Genomic DNA, 23,785 nt, shown 5'->3' on the forward strand with positions numbered 1-23,785 from the left:
TACCTCGCGCTGAGGGGAGCAGGGCGACCACGAGTCGACCCCGGGGAAGACGCGACGTTTGACGGAGTCTACCCAGAGCCTCCGTAGGCCGAGCGCGACGCCGGAGCCGTTGCCAAGAGCGAATCCAAGGAAGCCGCTCCCACAGTCCTCCGCGCGGGGGCAGGCGGGGCCGGAAGCGCGGGGGCGGGAGGTTGCGGGCAGGGGTGGGGCCTGCGCGTGAGGGACGGAGGGGCCTCGGGGAGAGGGAGGAGGAGCCTGATCTACTCAGCCGCAAGGCGACGGCCCAGGGTGAGAGCTGGCTGCTACGAAACAGCTCCCGCGGCCGCTACACGTCGTGCGAGCCTCGAAGCCCATTTTCCGTGTGGTGACCGCTCGCCTGCTCAGTCTGCACCTTTGTGCGCAGAGGGTGCGGCCTGGGAAGTCTCCCGCTTCCCGCCCGTGCTGTGCGCGCCGTTATTGTAGCTCGCAGAGTATTGTCCGTTTCCCTCCCTAAACCCGGGTGAGCGCCTTAAAAGGCAGAGGTTGAACCACTGTCCCAACCCCCCGGGGGCCTGTGATGATTAATTTTATGTGTCAACTGGATGCCCCGTTTTTGGTCAAACACTAGATGTCTCTGTGGAGGTATTTTTTCAGGTGTGATTAACAGTTAAATCAGTAGACTTTGAGTAAAGCAGATGATCCTCCATAAGGTGGGTGGGCCTCATCCAATCAGTAGAAGGTCATAAGAGAAAAGAGGGATGTCCTTTGAGGAAAAGGAATTTGCCCCCAGACTGCCTTCAGACTCTTGGCTGAATCACCAGCTCTTTCCTGGGTCTCCAGACTGACCTGCAGATTTTGGACTTGGAAAACTGCACAGGCCAGTTCCTTAAAATAATTCTCTGTATCCTACTGGTTCTGTTTCTGTAGAGAACCCTGACTAATACAACTGTCTTTTCAGATGTATAGGAAACAGCTTTGGAAGATTAAGGTCATTGTCTCCCTCTGGATCAAAAGACAGGTTTTGCTGTCCAGTAGAATGAAGACAATGGCGTCCTCAGGAGCAAATGACTTGCAGTCCATTATAAAAGAGTGGGATTTCCTAAACTTGGGGTTCCTGTGCTGTAACACAGACCAATCACATGTGCAGCATCCACCTGGGCCGCCCCCATAGTACTGGGGTGAGGGGACGGGGGAAGATGAAGGGAAGATGAAGCCCAGGCTGCCTCCTGTGCTTGAATAACAAAGTCCTTTGACTGTTACCTGGGTATTTTCTGCCAGTGTTCATGAAAATGTTAGGCTAGCTTGTTAGCTGGCAAGTAGGGTAAAATCTTAACACGATTCTGGCTAGTATCTGCCTACAGTGCCCAGCTCATAGCAGATGTTCAATAAATATTTGAATTAATTAGGGAATACTGTAGAGCCCCTCTTTCAAGTGACTGCACTTCAATAGAGAAGCTTTTCATTATCTCTTTGGGTCTCCAGGCTATAAATTTCCAGTCTCCTCATATATATACATATATATATATATATTTTTATTAGAAAGAAATTTGAGTTCTTTCAATTTGGTTTCTCTTTAAGCATGATACAGTTACTTAGCCAGGGAGTGGTCAATCACCTTTATTTTAAATGTAATGCAGCTAACATTTATTGAACACATGTCTATTATTGCCACACAAACTGTTAGGGTCACATAACTTGCATTACTAAAATATAAGCTCCACAGAAAACAGGAATTTTTGTCTTTTTTGTTCTCGACTGTATCTTCAGTTCTTAGAAAAGTACCTGAAAATAGTTGGCTCTCAATAATTATCGATTGAATTGTCAGGGTTTGTAATTAATTATATGTACAGTTGGGGGTGAAGGGGAAGGAAGCAAGAAACATGAAGTCCAAGTTTGGCATGAGTAATGGGATAAAAAGCTAGTGCCATTTAATAATATGGAGAACACTAGAGAAGAAGCAGGTTTGAAAGAGAAAGTAAGTTTGTCTTTTAACATGTTGCATTTCAGATGCCCATAAGATACGCACACAGAGATGTTGAATAGGCAATTGTATAGATGTAAAGTTCACAGAAATGATTCCACCTATGCTTGGGATTCACTGGCTCCTAAAATGGATTTGAAGCCTAGGAGTGAGTGAGATTGCTTGCAAGGGAGGAGGATATAGAGACAAGAAAACAGAGCCTAGAACTGAGCCTCGGAAACTTAATATTTAAAGGTTTTGTGAAAGAGTACCCCTTAATAATTATCTTTCATGGTCAGAAATATTGGAGCAAAACCAGCAAAGTGAACATAATGAAAAGGGAAGGGAAGGGAAGGAGACATGTCCAAAAGGAGGGAATGATGACTGTATTGAATGCTGATGAGAGGTCAAGGAAGTTGAACCAAAGCATTTCACTGTCTCTAGCAATAGCAAGAGCTCTTTCAGTGAAACGGTGGTGTAGAATCCTGACTGAGCTGCGTGGCCTGGTAACTGCTGATGAAGTGGTGACTGCATGTTGAAACTCAGGAAGCCCGTGTGAACAGGTAGAAGGAGATAAGCCGGTGGTAGATGGCAAAGGGGGAGCCCAAGGAGAGTTTTTGTTGGTTTGTTCTTTAAGATGAAAGATATTCAAGCATGTTTTAATGCCAATGGAAATAACCCAGTAGAAAGAGGTGGAGAATGCAAGAGAGGTGGGTGTGAGTGAGGAGAATGGAGGAGGTTCCAAGGTTTCAAAAAAGTGGAGGTGTTGAATAAGCAGAGAGGAGGACAGACGTTAACCAGAGAAACACAATAACCTTGCTTACTAAGTTTAGATAGTCGTTATTCACAATCATGAATTTATAGTTTTGCTCATCTACCCCGTTGCCTGGTATACTTGTGGCCCCATTTTTTTTCACTGGACCTTCCTTAGGTACAAACAAGGAAAAGGGAGGTGATGTAATTTACTCAGGGTTGAAATTTTTTGGGTGGTTGCAAAGACAGGACTGAGGGAAAAGGAGTTACAATAGTAGATATGAAATTTAGTAAAAATAATAAAGAAACTGAAATGAGTGTGGCTCATGAATAGGAAGAAAGTAGAAGGGTCAGATTGGAAGTAATGATGAGGTTAGAAGAACAGTTGTGACAGGGTGACTTCAGCAGACTGGAGAACTGGTGATTTCTGAATTAGTGATAATGGAAGTGGCATAGTTTTGAGGTGGTAACAACATTCAGGGTTTGATGATGGGTGTGGTCTCCATATGAGATGAGGAGTCCAGGGTTTGAAGCCATTGGAATAAGTGGAGAGGTACACTGTGAGCAGGTGGCAAAGACTGAGGGAGAGCGAGGAGGAAGTTGGAAGAGGTTTGATAAAAGGGTACACCAGATGGCCCAAGGTTCACAGCTGCAGAACGTTCACAAGAGGGTCAAAAATTCAGGGAGAAACTACCAATCTCACCTTCTGACTCAGAAATTCCTGAGCTGTGAGAGAATAAATAACCTTCACCTGAGAGGGCTTCAAGGGAAGCAGTGTCCTGGGAGGATGGCCATTTTTCTGTGAAGGCAGAGAGGTGGGAAGAATGTTGGGAATAGTCAAAGGGGTTGGGAACCTTCGGCCTCAAGGCCACATGTGGCCCTCCAGGTCCCCAGGGTGGCCCCTCTGACCAAATCCAAACTTCACAGAACAAAGCCTTTTAATAAAGGGATTTGTTCTGTAGAACTTGGATTCAGGCAAAAGACCGCACTCAAGGATCCAGGAGGCCACACATGGCTTCAAGGCCACAGGTTCCCCACCCTACGGGATGACCGAGGAAAACAGAGATGTGAGAGAAGGTTGATTTAGACCTAATGTATCGTTCTAACTGAACTCCGCTGTGGCCTGGAAGGGAGGCTCAGCGGCTCTGGCAAGAGACATGGCGTTTCCTCTATTCACAGTCAGACGGTGATGTAGCTGTGGGTCATCTTCCGTTTCTGGCAGCCAAGAACAAGGCAGCACCAGCCTGTGACACTTATTCAGAAGGTGGTGGAGGATGGGCATGTTCAGTCTGGTTTTCTATGTGAGGTTGATGCTTTTATGGTTTTAATTCAGTGTTCTTAAAGGTCTTGGCTGTCTGTCATTCATCATAATTCTATCTAACCAGCTACCTTCCTGTCCAGTCATTCCACCTCCTTCCCCTACAACCTGGAGGGCCTAGGCAGCCTCTTCTCTGGCCTGCCCTGTTACTGTAGCTTCCTGACTTTCCTCGCTGCTGCGTGTCTGCTCTTCCACCCTCCAGCTTGCTCTTACGCACTCTTCTCCACACTGTAGCCAGAATAACCATCCTTAAGTGAAAATCTGATCACGTTATTTCCTGCCCAAAACCTTTTGATGTCCCCTCTCCGCACTGTGCCTTGACTTCTGGACAAAGTCTAAACTGTATGTTGTGGCTTCAGAGGCCTTTCACAGTATTACAGACCCCTGTGGTGTTACTCAGGATTCTTTGTTGCAGCCAAGAAAAAACAATTCTTGTTAAGCAGAAAAGAAGTCTTTTTGGAAAGATAGCAAGTAATTCATGAAACTGTCAGGGAGGCTATGGAACAAGGCTTGGAAAACAGGAGCTTAGGGAGGTAGAGCACAGCCAAAATCCTATCACAGGAACCATCTGCTCCAGGTACAGAGAGCAGCCTCCCAGTTCGTTCCAGCTGGTCACACCACTTAGTCTGCTGCTCTGGACACCTGCCATCTTGGCGTTGGACACTCATTGCCACACAACTGTATTCTGTTGCTTCTGGCAGGTTCTGCCTTACCACTGGACCTTGGGGTCTTCTATCAGCACCGTGAGCCACTTCTAACCACCCTGCCCTTTGTCTCCTTCCCTCCCAAGTCAAAGTCCAAATGGGAGTGTGAGCTGGTTGCGTTTAGGTCAATGTGCCAAGTCGCAGCTGCCAGGAGCTCAAAGGGGTGGTATCTATTTCCCTCAACCTTCCTTCCACCTATGTAGGGATTCCTGTAAGATGGAAGGGTGTTCAGATGTCAGGCAGCCAAAAATGGCAACTGTCCGTGACACCTCCCTCTGCCTCCTGACTTGCACAGAGTGTCCCAGCCACACTCAGTGCCTTCAAGTCACTGGAGGGTAGCGTGGCCTCTCACCTCCAGGCCTTCACACACCCCACCCCTTGTCCTAGAGTGGTCTCTCCTGCAGTCCTCTTAGCTTGGTCATCCCTTTCTGTAGGAAGCCTTCCCTAGTCCATGGTACATTAGGCCCCATGAGAAATACCACAGACTGGGTGGCTTAAACAAGAAATTTATCTTCTCATGGATATGGTGGCTAGACGTCAAAGATCGAGGGGTCAACAGGTTTGGTTTCTGCCGAGGCATCTTTCCCTGGCATGCAGACAGCCACCCTCTTGCTGCCTCTTAACGTGGTCAGTCCTCTGTACATGGGCATCCCTAGTGTCTCCCTGTGTCCTAATCTCCTCCTCTTATAAGGACACCAGTCAGACTGGATTATGACCCAACCTAGGAGCTTCATCTTAATTATTCTTTAAAGGCCTTGTCTCCAAATACAGTCACATTCTGAGGTACCAGGGTTTAGGGCTTCCACATATGAATGGGGAGGGCGGGGCACAAGTCAGTCCATACGCCCTGGTTTGTTAGGTCCTGTGTGTTCCTACAGCATGTTGACCTTCCACTATCATGGCACGTAACACAGTTTTGTAGTTACTATTTATCCATTAAAGTTTACCCAAGTAGACTGTCAGCTGCTGCTCACTGCTGAATTTCCAACACCTAGCATGGCAAAAGTCTGGGTTTATCTAATAAGTGATTTATTAGGCACTGTGAAAACCTTTCACCTATTCTGTCAGTAAAATATCACGAAATGCATTGATGCCTGTTAAATATCTAAAATTATCATAATACTTTTTAACATAAAAGCTAATAGCAAATTAGCCTGAAAATGCAGAATGAAATATTTTTTTCTTCTTCCAAATAACTGAGATCAGTGCTTTTTGGGGAGCTAAAGACATGACCAGTAAACCTTATGAGCTTTTTTATACTTATTAGAAGGATAATCATTATTCAATGTGGAAATACAGTCACTGAAGTTCTAACCCTTTTTTTCTTTTATTGTTTGTCTGACACAGCATCAACCTGTACTCACTACCTGGATGTTTTACCAGGAGCTCTCTTCATACTGAAATGTGTAAGAAAGAGAGTGAGTAGGACCAACTTTGCATATTCTATATCGAATGTACTGTACCGTCTCCCTCCAGAGTCACCTAACTGAGATCCACATTCCTTAACAGGAAAAACACTGTTTTTCTAACTGGCACCAATCAAGCCCAGGGAAATCATGGCCTTTGGACAGGATCTTTTTAGATCCTAAATTGCGAATAGATAGTGTACTCACACTTTAACCCAAAGTATCATACTTTGAGCTCAGTCTTGCAAGATTTCTTATTTGTAAGTTACAAATTAACTTGAGCCTGCCAATAATTTCAATCTGTTCTAAAATAAATGGACGTTGGATGGTAAATTACCTTAATAAAAGGGTCCTATGTCCATTCACACCATAAAAACCATAGCCACTAACACATTGGAATTAATATGTACTGTACAAGAAAGCATGAGGTAGCTTATTCTCTTGTATAACGTGTCCATTTTTTCTACTTGCTTGGGCCTGTAATTAAATGTTTCATAATAACAGATGTGAATTTAGCTTTTCAGTGTGAGAGTAGGATCAGTGAAGACTGGAGTGTGGTTTGAAAAGAAACCAGTGAGTCCTTTCCAACCCCAAATCACCAAAACCAAGAACGTTCAAATAACCAAAGGAATATTGCACAAAGATATTTGATGACAAGAAACTGAAATTAAGTGCATTATACTTTTCAGCATTAATCATCGTTGATCCATGCCAGCTTTATACGGGCTTTAGAGTAACACGTTCACTCATTCATTCATCCGTTCCTTCACTGGTAGGAGCTTCACAAATGGGTAAGCAGGAAAGAAGGCATTCCTGGCAGGAGAGCATATAATATACAAGCTGTGACACCTAACATGGTAGCCGCTAGCCACAGATGGCTGCTTAAAAGTAAATTAATTCAGATTAAATCAAATTAAAAATTCAGCTCCTCGATCACAGGCCACATTCCAAGTGCTCAATAGCCACATGGGGCTAGCAACTACTGTGTTGGAGAGCGTGATTTCATCATCACAGAGGTTCTACTGGACAGTACTACAAGGATGGAGAGAATATTAAAATCACCAGACTGCAATTTAAAAACAATGTTGAATAAACTGTCTTTGTTTGTAATTCCCAAAGCACATTTTTAAATGGTTTACATCTGTTAATACTTACAATAACCCATTAAGAGGGAACTATTATTACGTCCATTGAAGAAACTGAATTTTGAAGAATTAATTAACTTGTCTAAGATCACACAACTAGTAAAAGGAGGATTTGGGATTCCAACCCTGGCAGCCTGACTCTAGAGCTCCCATTTTCTACCACGCTACTGTTGTGCCTTTCTGATACCAGCTTGTACGCTATCACCTGTGCAGCAAGATGTTAAGTTGGGGGTTATGGCCGAGACCCCAAGACAACAGGTATCAGATGTAAACAGGAATTTCCAGAGCAATGTGCGTTTTTTCAAAGTAGGTGGTCAAGAATGGTTTAGAACTTTTTGATCCCTCACTAGTGTGGGGTAAAGGATGGAGAACTGGGATTTCACCTTCAAAGTCCCCCCCCCTCCAGCCCCACCCCAGGTTGGTCCTAGCTGGCCTGAAGGGAGATTTAACTACCTAATTAAGACTGTATTTGCAACTTAATTACCCTTAGGCTTTTATTCCCCTGAGGGGGCCAGAAAAATCAGGGGCGGCCTGAGCTTTCTTTAAGGACTGGGGAAGCACTTCCTCCACTGACCACTTTTTAACAGGGGAGAGGGAGACAAAAATAAAGTGGTTTTGATTACATCCCAAGAGTTGTTCTCCTTCAATGTACCTTATGTGTGCTGTAATGTATATCACATTAAGCTGTTAATTTCTATGAATGAGTGCTACAGTTTACCTTCTTAAATAAAAACTTTTGTTGTTATTAAAGGGATAGTTATTACACAAAGCTTGAAACATTTTTTATAATAACACATCCCACATCTAAATTTTTGCCAGTTTAAACAATTCCTTTTTTCTAATCATTTTTATAATGCTGTGATGCATTAAAGTGGTATAAATAGCCTCCTTTTTGTCCCTATCCCTTTTTGGGTGACTCATTGCTATGAGACTGTTACTCAGGAGTTTCATTCTTCATCTTTAAGCAGAGCCCTGAAAGATAAGTTCTTGTTCATTATTTTGAATCTTATTTTGGCTCAACTTTTTTGGAATATAACTCTTTTTCTGCATTCCATCTTTCTGTTCCATATTCTACTCTGGGGCTCTTTGCTTTGGTTTTGCACTCTATGGGGGAGGGCAGAGGGGTCAAGGTAAATCAACCTTCAGCTGAAGTTGGAATCCACGTTCTGTACTGCACAGCATCAATAACAAACTGAAAAATTAAAAGAAAATAGGAGAATGATGTGTTCCTTCCCTTGTTTTTGGAAATCGGCGCAAGAAAGCTTTCAGAAGCATCATCAATCTAAAGCGTGTATCTATAATATCTATTATGTGCTTGGTAAGGGAAAAGGAGACATGGGCTTTATTTAACCTTAAGAAGTTTACAGTTTTGTTAAAGATGAAACATTAAGCATTTCTTAACATAGTGACTGGCACAATAAAAAAAAAACCTGAGTGAATTACTAAGGGGTTTTGAGGGCTGCAGCACTGACAGTAAGTGCATGAGGAGCTCAGAGAAGAGAGTAGCCCTCAAGGGGGAAGTAGTCACAGCTTCAGAGAGGAAGTGGGGCTGGCTATTTAAAGGAAGAGGAAGTTTTATATGATTAGTGGTGAGGAGAGCATAGGATTTGGCATTGCTATTGACCTGTACAGCTATTTGAGCATTCAAAACCTCCTTGTCTAGGGGAGGCCTCAATCCGTGACCTGCATTATTCCCTGCATAACACTTATGACCTGAATTGCTATTTCCTTACATGTTATGCCATTTATTTAGTTTCTGCCTTGCACTAGAGTGTAATTTTCATGAGACCAGAGGTCTGTATCTCAATGCCTAGAACTGAGCTATCTAATAGGGTAGCCACTAGATACATGTGGCTATTTAATTAAAATTCCAATTAGTTAAATAAAGTAAAAGTTAATTTCCTCAGCCACTTCAGCTGTATTTCCAGTGCCAATAATCACATGTGGCTGATGGCTCCCCTATTGGACCGTGCCCATGTTGAACATTTCCACTACTGCAGAAAGTTCTGTTGGACAGTGCCAATTTAGAATAGTGACTGGCACACAGGAAATGACCAACAAATATTTAATGAGTGAGTGCTAAATAGATGAAAGTTGTTCAATTGACCTCTTTGAGCCTCCTGTTTTCCCATCTGTAAAATGAGGAAAACAACGAAAGATTGTGAGAATTCAACGAGTTAATGAGGCAAAATTACTTTCTACACTAGAAGCATGACTATGGTGTGAATTATTAATATTATTATAATTCAAGCTTCCTTGAGCCTCATGGAACTGCAGGTACAAATGTGACTATGTGAATAGGAAAGACTCAAGTTTCACTGGCTCTTGCCCTGGCCCACGTAACACACCTGGGTTCTCTTACGTCTGCCCCTTGCGGGTGTGAGGGCCCCTTACTGGCCACTCCTGCCAGTGACTAGCTTGACAATGTTGATAACCAGACTATGGATCTGTCTCTAGAAGTATTCAAATTCACAATTAGAAAAAATAAATCTGCAGGTCAAAAAGTTCCACCAATATCAAAGTGTTTATGATCCCCAGAAGCCCTGCGGCCCCAAAGTAACGCTCACTTACACCAACTGGAAGGCACATTCCCCTCCCCAAGTCCTCCCTTTTTCCAAGTTTCATCATGTGGCACAAAGCTCAGCTGCATGTAGCCCTCTGCCCCATGGAATTCCTCAAGAACACCCTGTGTCAGCTTCTGCCTGCCAGAGGAGGGGTCAGGGAAGGAGGATGGTCACCAGGCTGACCTGTGTGCCCCCACCCCACACCTCAGGGCCCCTCACACAAACCTCCTTGACACCCCCTTTTGCCTATGCAAGTTATTTACAGACAGAGGCATGTACAGGCCGCAGACCCAGTTGGGTCATCACACAGAGCCAGACCAATGGCTTCAGTAACAGTTTACCTCACCTGGACCTCCACTGTACCCAGGCCTTCGTCCTCACCACCAACATGCCTTGGAAGGCACAGCTGGTGACTAGTTTTTTCAGCTCTTCCTCTTGGGCTCCATTCCCAGGTGTGCCGTTCCAAGGCCGGATGATGCTGGGCCCACGGACCTCACCCTGACTGCCTGAAGGTGGGGAGGCAGCCTGGACCCAATCCAGGTCTGCACCTGCCTCAAGGTCCTGACTCTGACTTGGCCTTTTCTGCCCAATTCTGCTTCCTTCAGGCCGGAGGGCTGGGCTGCAAGCGGCACTTCCTTTTTCGTCCAGCACATTGTGATCAAGGAAGTTTACAGTTTGATATCTTTATCTCAAAGGCAGTCTCAAGGCTTGAGGCTTTATGTTCTGGAAGTATCCTAGTATTCCACCATTGATAGGATTTGGGGCTTGTTTTACTATACAGAAAATATGATTCAGGAGTTTTCTTTTTATTCAAATGATTAATATTCAATAAAGTTACAATATCAAATCTCTCTTTTAGATTTCAAAAGTCACTGGAAAAATCTTATATTTCTTTTTCAAAGTACATCAAAATTTTTAACAATTACTTTCAAGGGGCATTTGAATTTACTAAGGTCATTAAATACTTTCACAGCATTTTAAAACTGCATTTATAAATATACCATATTTGACTTCCTTTTAGTAATTTCAACTACTCTAACTTAACAAAACTTCCCAATATGAAGTAAGTCCTCTAAATATAATAAATAAAACTTATAAATGATCCTAAAGTGATTTTAAAGTTTTCTTAGATGTTCTAAAACTATGCAAGAAATTAGAAAGTCTTCATTTTAAAATATTGTCTAAATCAGTTTATTTTTAATAGCAGTCACAAGGTTGTCCCTGAGACAGAATTTCTCAAAGAGTAAACATTACCAACTCTTTATTATCTTAAACCTTTATATAATGAATTCTTAAAACACATACCACTAAACTGAGATCACTTAAGAGCAGAGCATTTGGCCAGATACCTCAAGTGAATCTCCTCGATGTAGGCCAATTCCTAGGTCCCTTTTATGTTCTGACATTCATCTCTGCAAGGTTTCTTGTCTCTGGGAACACAAATGTCCCAGGCCAGCCCTGTACCCTTCCTGCTCCAAACACAGGTTCAACCAACTCTTCAAGGAATCCCGGTTCCTGCTAGTGGAGAATGCCCCTGGAGACCAGGATCTGGGCACTGGGGTTTCAAGTCAGATTTGTGATATGGGTGGCATTAATCCTATTTCAGAGGGCAGAACTGGAAAAGACACTCTTTTTTTTTTTTTAATAAAAATATCAGCTCTTATGGATATTTTTGATTCAGTTCTAACACTATTGCATTCTTCTTTAAACTTTTTTCTCTATAATTCTTTTTTCCCTTATGGTCAATAGTTCTTTTTTTTGTTGCTGACTGGTATTGCATTATATGAATATATTAAAATTTATATTCTCCTCCCCCACTAGAGTTGTTTCTAGTTTTTGGCTATTATGAATAAAGCTGCTATGAATATTCATGCACATATCCTTCTGTGCACACTTGTTTTAATTTACCTTGAGTACCACCTAGGAGCAGACTTGCCAAGCAGTAAGTGTTTAACTTCAAAATACACTGCTAAGATGTTTTCTAAGGTGGTTGCTCCATTTTGTATTTCCGCCAGCAGTATATGAAAATTCCATTGTTTCACATCCTTGCCAACACAAAGTATTGTAACTATTTTTAATTTTAGCTATCCTGTTGGGTATGTAGTGGTATCTCATCGTGGCTTTAATTTGAATTTTCCTGATGACTAATGTTTCAATAAGCACTTTAATTGCATTTTTTTTTTTTTTTTGAGATAGGGTCTCGCTCTGTTGCCCGGTCTAGAGGGCAGTGGCATCAACGTAGCCCACTTCGACCTCAAATTCCTGGGCTCAAGCGATCTTCCCACCTCAGCCTCCCAAAGTACTAGCATTACAGGTTTGAGCCAACAGGCCCAGCCTTAAATGCCTTTTAATCATAACTAATAAGCATCCTTTCACTACTAGTAATCATTAATATATCTTCTTTGGTGAACTCTTTAAATATTTTGCCCACTTTTTAATTGTTTTTCTCCTTATTACTGAGTTGCCACATTTCTTTATATACCCTGAACAGGTAGGTGTTTTGCCAATAGTTTCTCCCAGTGTGTGGCTGGTATTTTTATTTTTCCTAACAGTGTCTTTTGAAGACCAGTTTTTAATTTTAACAAAATTCAATTTATTATTGCTTTTATGATCCATGTTTTTTGTGTTCTATCTGAAAAGCTTTTGCCTAATCAAAAGTCACAAAGATTTTCTTCTATGTTTTCTTCCTCTACAAGTTTTATAATTTTAGCTCTCATATGTAGGTCGAACATGGATTCTGAGTTACTTTTTGCATATGGTATGAGTCAATATTTTGGTATATGGATATTCAGTGGTTCAGCACCCTTTCTTGAAAATACTGTACTTTCTCTATTGAATTACTTTGACATATTTATTGAAATCAATTGACAAATATGCATGATGCATAAGTCTATTTCTGCATTCTCCCTTCTGCCAGACTATCTTAATAACCGTAGCTTTCGAGTAAGTCCTCCAAATTCTAAGTTACTACGTTTCCATATACGTTTTAGAACTTTCAAATTTTTATAAATGGAAGCCTATGGGAATGCACTGAATCCGTAGATCATTTGGGGGACAGTGGAAATCGGTGCTATTTCCCCTTGAGCGCGGGCCGTGTGGGCCCCAACTCCTGCCCTGCGGTGTGCGACGCCCTTTCCTCCCGGTGCTTGTCTGTCGCCGGCTCCTGCGGGGCAGGCGTCGGGCCCGGGGCCGCGTCCTTCTCCTCACACAGGCACCGAGTCCGCCTGTGGAAGGAGGAAGCGCGTTCGCACCGTCGCCGGAGCACAGCACGCAGGAATTCAGACACGACTCTAGGTTCCACAGATTCCTACGTCTGCAGTTTTCCTTGTCTGCGGCCACAGAGCGCCGGCCTCGTCCCCCGCTGTGAGGCGAGGCGGCAGGTCGTCCTCCGGGGAACGAACGGCCGTGTGGACGCAGCCGCCACCGCGCTGAGCGCCCGCGCCGGTCCGCTGAGGAGGCGCCGACGTCACCGGAGGGAAATTCTCTTGGGGGTTTCTTTGGGGAGGTCTGGCGGTCGAGCCTTGCGCCAGGCTGGCATCGTCCCCTTCTGTATACGCCGATTTTGCGGCGCGCGGTTAGAAACCGGAAAACGAAACGATGACTTACTCGAGTCAGAGCGTCTGGTCCTCCCGCGGGGCCCGCGCCGCTGCCCGGCGGACTCGCGCTGGGCGTCCGGGCGGTGGCTCTTCCGCGGCGCCGCCCACCAGGACCGAGCGCCCTCTCCCGGCGCGGGGCCAATGGGCGTGGGGCCCGCCCCCAGCGCGGCGCCTAAGAGCCGGGCCCGCGCCCGGGGCTTGGCTCTGGTGCGCTTCCCGGCCCGATCAGACCCGACCATGGCATCCGCGGCGCCCGGCGGGGTGGTGATCGTGGGCAGGTAAAGGCCTCCGAGCCGCAGCGCTGTTGCCACTGGATGCCGGGGAGACGCCGGGGACGCGGTGCCCCGCGCGTGGGGCCCTCGGGGTGGCGCCCAGGCCGCGGTCCCCGAGAGCGAGTGGGGTGGCGTGGCTCGCGCCCGCCTCCTACCCTCTGAGGGCCCCTCCGCCCTCGCAGCCCTCCTCAGGAGCTGGCTGGGCTGGAGAAGCGCCCGGGAGCCGCGTGGCGTGGCAGGCCAAGCACAGCACAGAGTGCCGTTTGAGTCCCTCAGGGGTGGCTTGCTGGGAGGCTCCGAAAGCTGACCGCGCGCGCTGCGCTGCCGCAGCGCAGTTTGTGGCGTCAGCGGAACGGTGCGGGGCCTAGCACCAAGTCCACGGAGGTTCGCCAGGCTTTACGTACTAACGAAACCAATTCTGACAACAATCCTACGAGAATATGTTGTTACTCCCATTTCACGAATGAGAAAACTGAGGGTAGGCAGCTTAGCAAAGTCACGTTTACTGATGGAGACGGGACTAGCCCAGCAGGGAGGATCCGGATCCACGCGTGGGCAAGGCTGCCTGCGGGGCGCATTCCGGTGGCGGGGGTGACACCCTCGCCCGAGACGGGAACAGGTGCTGGCAAACAGACAGGGCATTCCTAATGCGTGGGCGAGGCGGCCTTTCCAGAGGGGTAGCCATGGAGCCAGAGTTTGCCAGGTGTGTTAACAGCCTGAATTCCCTCCAAATTGATTTCTGCTTTGTGCTCCCACCCCTCCCCCACTTTTACAACTCTTGGAATTTTCATTTTAAAAAAACCAGGGGATTTATGTGGACCTTACATTGGTTAACAATCTGTGAACGTGTTAATACTTGCTATTGATATGATAGTTAAAAGCACCTTTTTGGTGGCGACTTTGTGTCCCTTTATGCCATGGAAGTGTAGGCCCGCCCGCTCCCTGTCTGGAGACCAGTCCCAGTGTCAGCGTTTTTCCTCTGCAGCCGTGGAAGGAAGGCCTCAGGATGCTCGTTGTCAGCGTGCCTTTGCTCGCAGAGTAATGGAATTAACTGTACCGTTCGTTGTCCTTTCTGGGCCCATGGGTGCCTGTGGGTGAATCGTGAAGGAATATAAAAAAGTACACTGTGCACCGGTTGCAGTTTTTATGCTTGTCTTGCATTTTAGTTATTGAAGGTCAAGGGCTAGAGTTTGCACATCTTCCATCATGCCTTGGAGTAGTGTTCCACGTGCAACTAATAAATGTAAAGCACGTTGAGTTTGTGCTGCAATCCAGCTTTGGGTAGTTCAGTCTTCTCAGAAGGAGCTGTTTGCTATTGGCAATTGGTTTACCTCTGATTCCTTGAGGGAGGCTGACAAGGAATTGGAAGGGGGTTGAGCAAACTTTAAGGACCACAGGAATTACCTGGGGCTTCAGCTTGTTTCTGTATTTTCTGGTTATGAAAGCCCTGTCTTTCCCTTACACCCACCTCCCGCTACCCCCACCTGGACAGACACCCAGCTCTGCTGCTGGGTCATGCTGGTTTCCTCCTTCCTGCTCTTTTTTTCTCTCCTCTCGCTCTCCTAGCCCCACAGGTGATTCCAGGGAATATCCACTTAACAAACAGGGTTTGAGGAATGTAAATGAATGTGCTAAAACCTGGTTTAATTTCATTCTTGGATTTTAGCAGACCAAAATATACATATTTCAATTTCAGGAACATACTGTTTTTCATCTTCCCTTATCAGTTTCCAGATTTCGTCTTAAACATACTTGCTAGAAAGTCTGAATTTAATTCTTTTCTGTTGATCTTTTCCCAAAGGCCACTCTTCCTCAGGGCCACTTAGCTTTCCTTGAGCATCCAGGGTGAGTCCCTTCAGAATGGTGGTCTTAAAAGGGGAAGAGTAGGTTTTGGAGAATTAAGGAAGGAGAGAAAACCTTTCTGGGTTCAGGGCTGCCAGAACACAAAGAGAGGGAAAATCTGGTAATGACAACTTTTCGAAATTGGAGTAGAAATCGGTATCATGAAGATAAATTTGCACTTCAGTAGTGTTCTCAGGCCTCCATTGTTAAGCTTTACCTTTCTATGACACTGTGTTTCTGAATCACTAAAGCATGGAGGTGTGTATTCATACATGTGCTGCGTAGAGTTTATCCACCCACCTGTTAGGCCTTGAGCTTGTTTAAAATATCAATAGGAACAAGTCTGGGAGGAGGCCCATGTTTTGCATGTTCCTGGTGCCTGGCATACCCCTTCCTCCCTCCTCCTTCCCAAGGAGCACACTCCATCAGGACTACGCTCAGGGACCATCTCCAGGAAACATCCTGCTTCTAGGGCCTTTCATTTAGGGTAGAAACTGTATTGTCACCAGCTGTATATCCACCATGCCTAGTCCTAGTAGACAGATGTTGGGTGTTTGTAACAGGTTGCATATTTTTCACTGATGTGCAGTGTGAAGGGCTGGTAGGATATTGTTACATTAAGCAAGGCATCCCATAAACTAGAGTCTCCATTTTTTTTCAATTGCAAAAATTTTGTTTGAGGTGACTATGTACATTTTTTATTAGAAAATTTCTGAGGCGTGACCTTTCTTTGAAGTGTTACCTGAGGGATTTTCCTGCTAATTTTTGCATATACAGGCACATATACCCTGCAAACCTTAGGGTGCTTCTGTTGCCTCTTAGTCAGCTTAAACTCTAAATGTGCCCTTCCTAAGTATTATTTAATAGTTCTTATGGGCAAAATTTTCATAGTAGACTTAGATCTAAGTATAGGAAAGTTTTACTTCAACTTTAATCCAGTAAATAACTGTAGCTGTTACTTATTTAAACGTATCTAGAGATTTATTCAAAGTTAAGTGGCATTCATGATAAAATTGGAATTGAACCAATTTATTAACTTTTCTCCCCTGCTGCTTTGCTGCTGTGTAACAGAATACGTGTCATTTGCATTAGACTTTGGAGCACCAATTGAGATTTATGAGTTTAGAACCCCTAAGGCATATCAGAATGGGAAAGACCTTAAACTACCTCTGTCACAGGCTCCCATTATAGGGCCCCAGGTATCTTGTGGTTCAGAAAAAGTTAATAAGACGTCACAGGTGCTCAGGACAGGAAACTAATTATACTTGGGCCTGATGTAAAGTAGTGTTGGGGACGAGAAAGCTGTGGGAAACAAAGGCAGGGAACTTCCCTCGCTGTGTAGCCATGCAGTCTGATCTCAGTGCCTCTCCGTAGACTGGCCTCCTTGCCTTCTCACTTCTCTCCCCTGCGACTTTATCTTGCACATTGTGCTCTTTCAAGTGTAGTGCTGGTTACTGATTTATAGATTGCATATTTTAGGTCCAATTTTCTGGAGAGGAAATTTGATCGGCCCAATTCCTCTGTGCAAACCAGGCTGCAGAGAGCACAGGTGCTAGCTAGTGAGCGCTGACTGGCTAATTTGGGTCAGGTGTGCGCCTTGTGCTGCTCAGCAGTGATTGCATAGGTGTGTGCGGGGGGAGGGACACCAGTTGGGTACCAGGAGTCAGCTTTCTGCTGAGGGTCCTACAAGGAAGATGGGCAATACAGGTCATGAAACCTGCTACAATAAAGATAAACCTATTTTACCTTTAACACATTATGTGAAATATAACTAATTTTCCCCCAACTTTTTATGATAAATTCTCAAACACACAGAAAAGTTGAAAATATAGGACAAAGATTTCCTGCATACCTTCCCCTGTATTTCAGTCGTTAAAATTTTGCTATATTTGCTTTATGTATAATATAAAGTACCAATTCTGAATATTAGATGGTTTTTAATATTTTTGCTAATATAAATTTCTGTGTATATTGCACATATTAATCTAAGATAGATTCTAGAAATAAAATTCCTAGGTCTAATATTATAAACACAATTTTGATACAGGCTGTTCGACTGCCTTCCAGATACCAAATCACATTCCTCCACCACAGGAAAAGAGCACCCGTTTCTCCATAACTTCACCAACGCTAAGCGTGGCCAGTCTTCAGTCCCCGTGATTCTGTTGTATGGTTTATTTGCCATTGTTAGATTGATACATATATATATTTGGTATTTATTAGACTAAGGTGATTGAATGTTTTCAAATTTCTTATTGCCTGTTCACAGACTTTATCTTCCTCCCTCCATTCGGTGTGTTCATCTTTTTCTTCTGAACTTATAGGGATTTTTGTATATTTATAGATTATAAGTATTATTACTTTTGGACATTTGTCTTATATTGATTTTTCTTCACCATAAACAGTTAAGATCAATTTATTTGGCAACCAGTATGCAAACATGAGGACCATGGTGACTTGGGTGTTGTAAAAATGACTTCGGAAAGTTTGGAAACTACTGCTCTAGTGTAAATCTGTCCTTCCTGTCCCCAGCCCACTGCATTTGTAGGTGGAGAACTGCTATCTTCTTGGGCACGTGATTGACTTCTGGATTTCTGTATGAGCATAGTGGTAGCACAGCTGAGGCTGGAACTCAGGGTCCTGATGCCAAACAGACTACTGAGATAAATGATTGAGTTACAACGCTGCATATATCACCCTGCTCATTAGAAAAGTAAAGTGAGCCACAAAGGCAAGCCACATATGTAATTAAATTTTCTAGTAGTTGCATTTAAAAGGTAAAAAGAGGCCAGTTGCAGTGGCTCATTCTTGTAATCCCAGAGCTTTGGGAGGCCAAGGCAAGAGGATCACTTGAGGCCAGGAATTCAAGACCAGCCTGGGCAACATAGTGAGACCCCATCTCTACAGAAAATTAAAAAATGGAAAAAGTAAAAAGAGACAGGTGAAATTAATTTTGATAGTATGTTTTAACATTTACAAAGTGTTATTCCAACAAATAATATAAAATATTAATGAAATAGTTTTTTTGTATTGTCTTTAAAACCCGGTGTGTATTTTACACTTATTTGTTATATACTTATATTTATACATTTTTATTTTTTATTATAGTGTCATTACACTTGTTATTAGCACATTTCAGCTCTGATGAGCCACTTTTCAAGTGCTTAACAGCCCCTATGGCTAGTGGCTACCACGCTGGGCAGTGGAGGTGTAAGCAGTGATGTAACCTTTGCTAATCGAGAAAGGTCTGCAGAAAACTTCCTTCTCCTCTTTTTTTGTGGCTCCCCCTGCAACACACACTTAAACTTGTTTTCACAACGCAAGCTGTGGGCGGTGGTTTATTTAATGGGATGAACCTGTTGTGTTCTCCCCTGTGGAAGCTTTTGACCTTGGGCTTTTCTAGACCAATGAGCACCCCACCATTCTACCTTTGACAGCTTCTGCCACCCTGCCCGTTCCCCTTGCCTAGTCCTTGCAGCTCCTTTCTCCTCGGTGCCAACCCTTCTCTCTTTCACTGTGCGGCAGACACAGAGATGTAAGGGTACCTGGTAGGGAGAGGGGTCTGAGGCTGTTCTCGGCACCTGAGGGCCAGTTGGTCAGCTTCACCCAGTCCCCAGTCAGCATGTAGTGAAGGCTTTTACATGTACAGAAGGGAAGGGTCATTTTGTGGGGTTGTGGTATTTTCTTAAACTACAGAGTAGAAAGGGAAAGAATTCTCATTTTAAAAAATATTTTTATGAATTATGTCGCACATACAACAAAGTGCAGAAATAATAAGTACAGTTGTGCCCTGGTATCCATGGAGGATTGGGGTCCAGGACCACCCGGCGATAACTAAACTCCACAGATGCTCAAGTCCTTGATGTAAAATGATACTAGCACATAACGTATGCTCATCCTCCCATAAACTTTAAATCATTTCTAGATTACAAATAATACCCGATACAATGTAAATGCTATGAATGTAGTCGTTATACTATATTGTTTAGGGATAATGGCAAGGAAAAAGTCCACATATTTACTACAGTTTTTATTTTCCTGAATGTTTGTGATCTGCAGCTAGTTGAATCCATGGATGCAGAACCCATGGGTCCCAAAGGGCCAACTGTATACAGCTCAGTGACACATCACTGTGAGAGTATTCTTCATTCTGGAGTTAGGCTGCAGTAAGGGCTGTTATGGTTAAATAAGTCACTCTCTGTTTCAAACATAGTGATAGTGGCAATAGGAAGAAAAATGTTTAAAGTCAATGGCTGGTCAGTTGGGGGCAAGCATGAATGTTCATTGGCCTCTTAACTTGAGACCTTACGATTTGGAAATACCTTTCAAAGGCCTCTGCAAAGAGTGGCTGGGGGCGGGGGGGTGGTGGGGAGAGATCCACTTAGCATGAATTACCAGTATTTCATTCCTTTTTATAGCTGAATAAGGTCTGTATGGTATAGCACATTGTATTTATCCATTCATTAGTTGATGGACATTTGGGTTGGTTCCATTAAGCTGTTATGGATAATGCTGCTAAAAACATTAGTATACAAGGTTTTTCGGACATATGTTTTTATTTATGTTGAGTACATACCTAGGAGTAGAATTGCTGGTACACACATTTAAAAAAAATATTTTTTAGACCAATTTTAAATTTATGGAAAAATTGTGAAGATAGTATAGACAGTCTCCATATACCACCTTACCCAGTGTCTCCCGTTAACATCTTACATTAGTATGATGCATTTGTCACAATTAATGAACCAATATATCATTAATATTTAATATTAATCATATTGGCTATTGACAACACATTATTAGGTGCAAAAGTAATTGCGATTTCAGACTGTGAATTTTAAATAATTATAACTAGGCTCAAACACATCTTTATTAATCAAAATAGGAACCATTACAATCAACACATTTTTGCCGACAAGAAATAAGTTTGTTTATTCCTGTAGTATAAAAATCTGTGCTTCAGGGTTCCGCGAACTCTTGGAAAGCATTTTCTGCATCCTACTGGTTGTGGAAGCGTTTTCTCTGCAAAAAGTTGTTGAGATGCTTGAAGAAGTGGTAGTTGGTTGTTGAGTGGCTGATGAGGCAAAACTTCGCAGCCCAATTTGTTCAACTTTTGAAGCGTTGGTTGTGCGACATGCGGTGAGGCGTTGTCTGGGAGAAGAATTGGGCCCTTTCTGTTGACCAATGCCAGCTGTAGGCATTGTAGTTTTCTGTGCATCTCATCTATTTGCTGAGCAGACTTCTCAGATGTAATGATTTTGCTGGGATCCAGAAAGCTGCAGTGGATCAGACCGGCAGCAGACCACCAAACAGGGACCTTTTTTGGGTGCAAGTTTGGCTTTGGGAAGAGCTTTGGGGCTTTTTCTCGGTCCAACCACTGAGCTAGTTGTCACCAGTTGTCGCATAAAATCCACTTTTCATTGCACGTCACAATCCGATCAAGAACTGGTTCCTTGTTGCATACAAGAAAAGAAGACAGCACTTCAAAAGGATGATTTCTTTTGGTTTTCGGTCAGCTCATGAGGCACCCACCTATCAAGCTTTTTCACCTTTCCAATTTGCTTCAAATGCAAACGACCATAGAATGGTCGACGTTGAGTTCTTTGGCAACTTCTGGTGTAGCTGTAAGAGGATCAGCTTTGATGATTGCTCTCAATTGGGCATTGTCAACTTCCGATGGCCGGCCACTGTGCTCCTCATCTTCAAGGCTCTCGTCTCCTTTGCAAAACTTCTTGAACCTCCACTGCACTGTACGTTCATTCCTGGGCCAAATGCATTGTTGACGTTGCCAGTTGTCTCTGCCGCTTTACCACCCATTTTGAACGCGAATAAGAAAATTGTTCGATTTTGCTTTTTATCTAATCCATAGTTTATCATTTCCATAGTTTAAAATAAATATAAAATAGCAAGTAATAAGTCATTAGCAGAAACACATAGAGGAGAAATGCGCAGTAAAATGATGTGTAACATAATCGCATTTATTTAAGAACGTATTCCAATATCAAACGGCAAATTTCAACAGTTCTAAAACCACAATTACTTTTGCACCAACGTAATATTTAATGTCCATATTCTCTTCGGATTTCCTTACTTTTTACCTAATGTCCTTTTTCTGTTCCTGGATTCCATCCAGGACACCAAAGTATGTTTACTTGTCATTTCTGTTTCGGCTTCTCTAGACCATGACGGTTTCTTAGACTTTCCCTGTTTTTGAGGACCGTGACAGTTTTGAGGAGCACTGATCACAAGTGGGGTTGTCTGATGTTCTTCTCACAAGTAGAGAGGGGGGGCTCTGGGTTTGGGCTCTTGGGTTAGACCAAGGTGAAGTGCCCTTCTCATCACATCATGTCAAGGGTATGTACTATCAGATGATTCGTCACTGTTGATGTTGACCTTGAACACCTGCTGAGAAGGCGTTTGTCAGATTTCTCTACTGCAGAGTTACTCTAATTTCCCCCTGTCCATACTGCGCTCTGTAGAAGGAAGTCACTCAGTGCAGCCCACACCTCAGGGATGAGGAGTGAGGCTCCACCTCTCTGAGGGGGGAGTAGCTACATAAATTGTTTAGCATTCTTCTGCAAGAGAGACTTGGCTTCTGAATTTACTTATTTATTCAAACATTTATATCAGTATGGACTCATGGATATTTATTCTGTACTTTGTGTTATAATCCAGTATTATTTGTTGCTCAAGGTGTTCTAGCTTTGGCCATTGGGAGCTCTTATAGTGGGCCCTTGTATCCTTGGGACATAGTCCATCAATATAGGGTTTTTAATTTTTTTGAGCACTTTCTTACTTTCTGGCACTATAAACTGCTCCAGGCTCGGCCTGTATATTTCCTGGTTCAGTCCTAGAATTAACCATTTCTCCAAGAATTCCTGCTTCCTTTTATTGGAGAATGGAATTAGAAACCAAAGTTTGGACTCTAGATATGTTGCGTACATTTGTTTTTAACCCTTTGAACAATGATGTGTGAACTCATGGCTTTTCTTTCCTTTTCCAGTAAATCTGAAACAGCAGATGGACTGTGGTTGTTAAGAGTAAGGACTCGAGTCAGACTGCTTGGCTTCCTCTTGTGGATCTAGCACCTATAACCTGTGTGGACTTAATCCCCCTGTTCCTCAGTTTCCCCATTTGTAAAATGGAAATAATTATAGCACCTGCCTTGTAGGGTTGTTGTAAATGTTAACAGAGGTGAGACCTGTGAAGTGTTTAGTGGTGCCTAGCACCTAATCCATGCTCAAGTGTGGGTGGAGGTGGCAGTAGTTATTTGGGAGCTCAAGGAGTACTATCTCTATTCTTCAAGTTCAGTGACTTTCCAGAGACAATGTCAAATGGGAGTTCACCAACAGCCCTTGTGCCTCCGTGGCACCCTGCCACCTCTTGGCTGTAAGTTTTTGTTTCAGTGTGTGAGCAATAAATACCTGAGATACCTCACTCAGTGCTCCGTGTGGAATATTAACGCTGGCACTGGGGTCGAGGGCTCAGAAGCTCGTAGGAGGAAACGGATAACATTTAAATGCAGTTATCAAAATGTATACTTTTAAAAATTCATATATAATATTTGTACATATTTATGGGGTACATGTCCTATTGACACATGCGTAGAATGTGTAATGATCAAGTCAAGGTATTGGGATATTTCTCATTTCTTTGTGTTGAGAACATTTCAAATACTCCTAGCTATTTTGAAATAAACAACATATTGTTAATTGTAGCTACCCTACTGTGCTATCGAATGCTAGAACTTATTCCTTCTGTCTGTGTGTTTGCACCCATTAACCAACCTCTCCATCCCCCCCACTCCCACTTCCCAGCCTCTGGAAACTATCATTCTATTCTCAATCTGAAATGAGATCGACTATTTTAGCTCCCATGTGAGTGAGAACATGCGATATTTTTTTCTGTGCTTGGCTAAAGTGTGTAATTCTAAGATATTTATTAAATATTCTAAGAATAGGATACTGTATAATTTTAAAAAACTCATTCTAGGTTAGGAATGAAAAGCTGTTCAATTAAGTTAACCTGAATCCCTTCTTAATTTTATTTCCCTTTAGTGGACTCATTGGACGAAGCTGGGCTATGTTGTTTGCCAGTGGAGGCTTCAAGGTGAAACTCTATGATATTGAGCAACAGCAGATAAAAAATGCCCTGGAAAACATCAGGTGGGTCAGCTGGTGCCTTCTGGGAGGAATTGAAATGAGTCTGTTTCTCTCAGTTGGTCTTATTTATCATACCCTCAAGGT

General features: G+C 43.5%; 1 protein-coding gene across 2 annotated transcripts in view; it reads left to right on the top strand.

Moving 5' to 3' along the window:
- Window positions 1–13,619: 13,619 nt before the first annotated feature.
- The window catches only part of CRYL1 (crystallin lambda 1), a 102,172-nt gene continuing 92,006 nt past the window's right edge, over window positions 13,620–23,785 (top strand). Inside the window, exons 1-2 of one of the 2 annotated variants that reach the window (XM_069467455.1) lie at window positions 13,620–13,703; window positions 23,597–23,704. In XM_069467455.1, the coding sequence (XP_069323556.1) occupies window positions 13,663–13,703; window positions 23,597–23,704 (149 nt within the window). In that variant the 5' untranslated portion in view covers window positions 13,620–13,662. The remainder of the gene's footprint in view (window positions 13,704–23,596; window positions 23,705–23,785) is intronic. The other variant, XM_069467454.1, reaches the window with a different exon arrangement.

This window comes from Eulemur rufifrons, chromosome 4 (genome assembly GCF_041146395.1).
Source record: "Eulemur rufifrons isolate Redbay chromosome 4, OSU_ERuf_1, whole genome shotgun sequence".
NCBI classification, from domain to species: domain Eukaryota; kingdom Metazoa; phylum Chordata; class Mammalia; order Primates; family Lemuridae; genus Eulemur; species Eulemur rufifrons.